The sequence below is a fragment of the Microtus oregoni genome, unplaced genomic scaffold (genome assembly GCF_018167655.1).
Source record: "Microtus oregoni isolate MIOR12 unplaced genomic scaffold, Mior012 000015F_ref0000493, whole genome shotgun sequence".
Lineage (NCBI taxonomy): Eukaryota > Metazoa > Chordata > Mammalia > Rodentia > Cricetidae > Microtus > Microtus oregoni.
The window spans coordinates 571,960-579,294 of record NW_024543074.1 but is presented as its reverse complement, the minus strand read 5'-3'; the positions used below and the strand labels follow the sequence as shown (position 1 = coordinate 579,294).

At 45.4% G+C, this 7,335-nt stretch overlaps 1 protein-coding gene across 1 annotated transcript; it reads right to left on the bottom strand.

The window, feature by feature from the left end:
• Nucleotides 1–93: 93 nt before the first annotated feature.
• Nucleotides 94–1,651, bottom strand: LOC121456321 (migration and invasion enhancer 1). Its single transcript, XM_041664395.1, has 4 exons — nt 1,504–1,651; nt 1,295–1,392; nt 896–972; nt 94–811 (listed from the first exon to the last, which is right to left on the bottom strand). Exons 1-4 carry the CDS (start codon nt 1,590–1,592, stop codon nt 728–730), a joined length of 348 nt encoding a protein of 115 aa, XP_041520329.1. The 5' UTR covers nt 1,593–1,651; the 3' UTR covers nt 94–727.
• Between the last annotated feature and the right edge of the window lie 5,684 nt (nt 1,652–7,335).

The window sequence follows — 7,335 nt, the reverse complement described above, 5'->3', positions numbered from 1 at the left end:
CTTTGTCCATTTGCAGTGAGATTTGTAAAATAGGACGCCAGCCTACGTCTGGGAGTGGCTCTGGGCCAAGCCGTCCTGCTCACCTGACACACAGCTCTCCCCCCAGCGAGTGGGTAGTTTGAGGTGGTTTGGTTTGGGGTTAGGGGACTGGGGAGTTAGGATTCCTTTCTGAGGACCCTTTGGCAACAGGGTCGTTCTCCATTGGACATACTCATTCCAAGGCCATCACTGGAATGAGGTCCTCTCCCCCTGGGGGAAGGGGCTGTCTGTGTGACTCATCTTCCTTGCCTAAGAAAGCTGCCTCTGTCTAGAGAGGGCCAACCCAGTAGGTGTTAACAGGTCTGGACTGACCTCTGTGCTCCTGCAGGCTGGACATAAACACACACCAGTTGCACAAGTGTTTGTAGCGCTAATAGCTCTTTATTGCCAATAGCTGACACTACCCAGGACTCGGGGAAAATAAGTTACAGAATCTGCTAAGCTTGGGAGAGGACCGAGCTGCAGAGGGCACCACGGATCCCAGGAGAGGGGTGTGAGATGGTCGTGGAAATGTCCACAGAAAACATCTCCTTTCTGCCTCCAAGACCATAGAAATGTCTAGCCCCTCCTTGTGCCCAAAGGGGCTAAGTGGAGCTAAGTGAGGGGCAAAAGGCAGAGGAAGTTCCTAGTGAAGCCCCAAGGAAACAGGTTTGAGCCCCAGAACCAAGCTTCCAAGAATCACGTGTTGTCACAGGATCACACAGGGAGGCCGGCTATTGGTGATTTTTTCTAAAGGTTCTCCATTGCTTGCTCTTCTGATGGCTTCGATGAGCTAGGGGACAGAGACGGGGGCAAGTGGTAAGCATAAGAGAGGAGGGTGTGCCTCAGCCATGCCTCCAATGCTGCCGATACTCACATCTTTCTCATAAGGAAACCCCCCGTTCTCCAGCTTGGAGAACACCAGCTGTCCATTGATCTCAATCTCAAAGGCCCCTGGTATGAAACAAACGCAAGAGTGAGCTAAAAACAGGCAGACATCCAGGGAGGGCCTTGGCACTCCAGAGACTACAAGCATGACGGTTCGTGGTCTCCGCTGACACCATGAGTGACCCGGGTTTTAGATCCTTAAGCCATTCGGGAAGACTCACCTGCGTGTCCCTCCATCACGCCATTAAGGGCTTTCACTCCAAACCCACACTAGGCATTTTCAATGTGCCAGACCCTGCTAGGGGGTTTATACACAGTCAGCTCTAGAAGGCAGGAGAGCTGGGGTTTATAATACAGACTGACTCAGCAGGTGCTCTGCGGATCTCACCTGTTCCCCCGTGTCGCGACTCAATCTCGATGCCCGGATACTCCTCCTTCACGGCGCTCGCCAGCTCCAGGTAGGTCGCCTCAAAGCCGCAGGGTTCACTGGGGAGAAGAGACGTGGGGTGAGCTGGGGCTCCGGGGGTGGGGCCTCCCGTGGACCCACCCCCATCTTGCCGGCGAACACAGGGCTCCTTTTCAGCCCCAGTGGCTCACCAGTACTCCACCACGATGTGGACTCCACTGCCTGCTTCCACCTCCCCGGGAGGGGGCACTACGGACACCTGTCCTGGCTCCCCACTCATTGCTGCCCGCTCCGCTGCAGGGCTGCTTCCGGGTGTGACGTCAGCCAAATCACGTGAGGGGCGTGGTCATGGGCGTGACAGACCTCTCCTTGCGTCTGGGCGCCCCCTGCAGTCACCAGCCATTGCTACGTCTTGTTCCTGTACTGCGTAAGGAGAGCGAGTATCCCGGGCTCAGCTCGGCAAACCTATCCAAACCCTCCCTGGTCTGGGTTTTGAGAGCCCTACATTTCTTCGGCGTCCGTTGCTCACTGGACGTCATGGATTTGCTTAAATAACGAACTGCCTCTGATTGCAAAGCTCTTTTCCATTTACAAAAGACAGAGAAAATGGGGCAAGCATCTAAGGATGGGGCCGAAGTAGCTGATGCTTTGTGATTGTTGCTGTTTCTCGATAGCATGATGATGACATCTGAAACCAGCCGTCAACTACATGCTTGAGTTCTTTGTTCTTTTTGTAACTTTTAACTATGTTTATATGTGAGTGTGGATTTGTGCATGTGATGGCGTCTCTTAAAACTTTTATTACTTAATTTATTAATTTGCATATGAGTGTGTATTGGAGGTGGGGGCCGTGCCACACAGCATACTTGTGAAGGTCAGAGCACAGTTCTCAGGCGTCGGTCTCCTTCCATCCTGTGGGTTCCAGGGATTGAATCCAGACTGTCAGGCTCTGTCGCAAATATCTTTACAGGTTCAGCCACACGTCAGCCCAACACTCTAGTTCTCTGGACTCTAAAATGCCAAGTGGTACCCTTTCCAAACCTTTAACTCTTTCCTGCAACTAAAACAGAGGAAGTACATGCTCCTCAGGCAATGCTTCCTCCGGGCACCCACTTTTTGCACACCCAGTGTGTAATTCTGAGGACTTGCCTCTTCTTTCCCTGAAGCATCACAGTATCATAACAAGGCTCCCAGTCTGGTGTCTCTTTAAACCGTTCATTGTTTGCTCAATTTTTGTTTGTTGGGTTCTGTCGTCGTCCCATCCAGTTAGAACACAGAACGCTTCCATCAGTCTAAGAAGGCCCTTCATATTGGCTTGCCATCCATCTCGCTTCCAGCTCCAGTCCTGAGCAATCACCGATCCGCTTTGCGTGTTTTTTTCCGGATATTTCACATAAATGGATTCATACAACACGCAGCTTTTGCTCTGGTGTCTTTTTGAACACCTTCACTCCAGTGATGACCAGAGTTCCTTTTTACTGATGAGTAGTGTTTCGTTCCATTGTGCAGATAGAGCACAGTTACTACCTATGGACATTCATTTGGCTTTCTTTGGTTTTTGTCTGTTTTGAATAACGCTGCTGTAAATGTAATGTCTTTTTGTGGATGTGTGCCACCGTTTCTCTTTGGTAGACTCCTAGGAGTAGAATTATTGGGCTACCTGGGAAATCTGTATTTAACCCTTTTTGGGGTTGCCTACCTGTTTGTTTTTCCCAAGCAGCTGTCTCATTTTGTGCTACCAATAGCAATACAGTACACAGGGATTTGTTTCCTTATAGCCGTCACACAGATTGGTTTCCTGTCTCTTTGATGATACCTACTCTGGTAGGCAAGGCTATTGGCCGTATTTTCAGGTGCTCAGTAGCCATTCATACATATTACTTGAAATAGAAACATTCATTTGGTTTTTCTTTTTCTTTCTTTTTTTTCAATTTTTTGTTTTTCAAGACAAGGTTTCTCTGTGTGGCCCTGGCCTGTCCCAGAATTCACTCTATAGACCAAGCTGCCCTCGAGCACAAGAGATCCACTGACCTCTGCCTCCCGAATGCTGCATTAAAGGCCTGGGTCTCCACCACCTGGACAATTTTGTTTTGTTTTTGAAATGGGTCTCACTGTGTAGGTCTAACTGGCCTGGAACTCCCTATGTAGACAGGCTGGCCTGGAACTCACAGAGATACAACTCCTTCTGCCTTTTGAGCATTAGGATTAAAGGCATGCACCATACACCACCATGCTCAGTTTTATAGCCTAGTTTTAATTGGGCTACTTATCTCCTTATTATTGGTATTTAATAGCTGGGGGATGGTGGCACAGGCCTTTAATCCCAGCACTCAGGAGGCAGAGGCAGGTGGATCTCTGTGAATTTGAGGCCAGCCTGGCCTACAAAGTGAGTTCCAAGACAGCCCTGTCTGTTACACAGAGAAAAAACAAAAAAAAAAAAATATATATATATATAATATTTGGTTTTTCGAGACGGGGTTTCTCTGTAGCTTTGGAGCCTGTCCTGGCACTAGCTCTTGTAGACCAGGCTTGGCCTCGAACTCACAGAGATCCGCCTGCCTCTGCCTCCCAAGTGCTGGGATTAAAGGCGTGCGCCACCACCGCCTGGCTTCTTTTTATATATTCTACATAAAATATCTATAATGAAATAAATGAAATGGATAATTTACAAGTATTTTTTTTTGTTTTTTGCAACATACACATTCTAAATTAATACAGTCAATTAAAATTATTTTCTTGGGGTTGGAGAGATGGCTCAGCGGGTAAGAACTCTGACTGTTCTTCCAGAGAACCCTGGTTCAATTCCCAGCAACCACATGGCAGTTTACCACTGTCTGAATATCCAGTTCCAGGGGATCTGACACCTTCACACCAATTCACATAAAATAAAGTTAAATAAATCATAAAAAACAAAAAAACCCACATCATCTCATGGGGATTCACAATTATTTAAAAAAAACTTTTTTCCTTTAAAAAAATTCATTGTACTGGGTGGTGGTGGCACATGCCCTTAATCCCAGCACTCAGGAGGCAGAGGCAGGCAGATCTCTGTGAGTTCAAGGCCAACCTGCTCTAAAAAGTGAGTTCCAGGACAGCCAGGACTGTTATGCAGAGAAACCCTGCCCCAAAAAACTAAAAAAGAAAAAAAATCCTTTGCAAGCCTAGTGGTGACACATGACTTTGATCCTAGCACTTGGGAGGCTGAGTCAGGTGGATCTCTGAGTTCAAGGCCAGCCTGGTCTACAGAGTGAGTTCTAGGATAGCCAGAGCTACACAGAGAAATTCTGTCTTGAAAAACCAAAATGAGTAAATAAGTAAATAAACATAAAAAATCCTTTGCATAACTCATTACTACAGACTTTTCCTTCATTTATTGTTATTTATTTAATTTTTGTTTTTGATGTTTTATTGTGACTTTACTGTTTTATAGGTTCAATTCTGTTGTTTAGGTTTATGATCTATTTTTTTCTTGCTTTTGTTTTGAAACAGGGTCTTTCTATATAACCTGACTGCCCTGGAACTTATCATGTAGACCAGGCTAACCTTGAGCTCAGAAACATCCACTTGCGTCTTTCTGCCTTCCGAGTGCTGGGATTAAAGGCATACGCCACCATGCCTGGCTATGATTCATTTTTAATAGTTGTTTTTACTTACATGTGTGATATGTCTGGTAATGTGCATGTGTATACGAGTGCCTGTGGAGGCCACAAGAGGGCATCAGATGCCCTGGAGCTGCAGTTTCAGGCAGGTTTGAGCCCCATTGGGCGGTAAGTGATGGGAACTGAACTCAGGTTCTCTGAAGAGCAGCAAATGCTCTTAACCACTGAGCCATTTCTACACCCTTTAGAATCTCAGTTTAGAATTATTTTTGTGCATCATGGGAAGTAAAGAGCTAAATTAAAACTTTTGGTATGGGGAGCTGGAGAGGTGGCTCAGAGGTTAAGAGCACTGGCTGTTCCTCTAGAGGTCCTGAGTTCAATTCCCAGCAACCACATGGTGGCTCACAACCATCTGTAATGAGATCTGGTGCCCTCTTCTGGAGTGCAGGCATACATGCAGACAGAGCACTGTATACATAATAAATAAATCTTTAAAAAAATTTTTTAAAAAAACTTTTGGTATGCAAGTATTAAACTGTCACAGTGCCCTTCTCTATCAGGTACTGTGACACATGCCTGCAGCCTTAGCTACTTGGGAGACACAAGAGGATTGGTTGAATTCAAGAACATTCTGGGCAATATAGCAAAACGCTGACTCAAAAGATCCTATCTGTTTATTAAATAGCTTTATCAAAAAAGCTACTGTCTGGCTGGAGAGATGGCTCAGAGGTTAAGAGCACTGTCTGCTCTTCCAGAGGTCCTGAGTTTAATTCCCAGCAACCACATGATGGCTCATAACCATCTTTAATGAGATCTGGTGCCCTCCTCTGTCCTGCAGGCACACATGCAGAAAGGACATTATACACATAATACATATATCTTAAATAAAAAAATAAGCATGCAAAAAAAAAAGCTACTGTCTCCAGATATGGTGGCACACACCTTCAATTCCAGCACTCAGGAGGCAGAGGTAGGTAGATCTCTGTGAGTTCGAGGTCAGCCTCGTCTAGAAATCAAGTTCCAGGACAGCTAGGGTTGTTACACAGAGAAACCCTGTTTAAAAAAAAAAAAAAAGCCACAGCTACACTGATGTAGAAACATAAAGTTTTATATTTGGACTCTTAATGCTTTTCCTCGATCAGTACAGATGGTTCCTCGAATTTTTAACTTTACAGTGCTGTATACTTGATTACTTGATATAGATTCAATAGAAACTGGACTTTGATATTTGGTAGTTTGGATATAAAGTACATTTTCCAATCCAGATTTTTTTTTAATTAATTAATTTATTTTTTGGTTTTTTCGAGACAGGGTTTCTCTGTGGTTTTGGAGCCTGTCCTGGAACTAGCTCTGTAGACCAGGCTGGTCTCGAACTCACAGAGATCCCCCTGCCTCTGCCTCCCGAGTGCTGGTATTAAAGGCATGCGCCACCATCACCCGGCTCCAGATATTTTTAAAATGATGAAAGCATTCATCACGAGTGTATATGTATGTGTGGATGTGGATACATCAATACCGCAGTGCCCACGTGGAGGTCAGAGGACCACTTTTGGGAGTCCCCTCTTTACCATGTGGTCCCTGAGAATTGAACTTGGGTCATCAGACGTGCAGCAAGCATTGTTACCTGTGGAGCTATCTCCCAGGTTTCTTCAAATCAAGGTATTTTATGAAGGCGTAAGTCTCTAACCCCAGCAGGGGCAGGAGGGTGGTCACAAGTTTAGGACTAGCTTCGGTTAAGGAGAAGTTTGAGGCTGGCAAAGATTACATATATAGCAAGACCCCAAGGTGTCATTTTGGAAAGCCAAAAATGGACTGGAAAAGTGGTGAGCAGTGCATCTCTAGCCAAGGACCTGGGTTCGGTTCCCAGCACCTACATTGTGCTTCATAACCACCTAACTCCAGTCCCAGGGGATCCGACGCCCTCCTCTGGGCCTCCTTGGGCACGAATCAACAATGTGGTATGCTTAAATACATGCAGGCAAACACATACACATAAATAAATAAAAAAATTCTTAAAAAATCAAAGCAATGCAACAACAAAAACTAGATTTTGTCCAGATGTAATAACATCTTAAGACAAGGGGCAGCAGTAAATCGGTTTCTTCTTGTGTGTCTTTTAGTTTTGTCTAGTTGGAGATACTCTTACTATGGTGTACTTCAATCTGGCCTTGAACTCTCAGTCCTCCTGAGTATTAGGATTACACATTCACCTTGTGGCGACTTTTATCTTAAATTCAAATTAACTTATACATAAATTTTTATCCTAAATTAACTTATACATAAGTTTATCTTCTATGGGCAAGATGGCTAGGCAGTTAAAGGTACCTAATGCTAAGCCTGATGATATGAATTTTGATCCCCGGAACCCATCTGCTGGAAGAAGAGGACCAATTCTCACTAACCTCTACACACACACACACACAC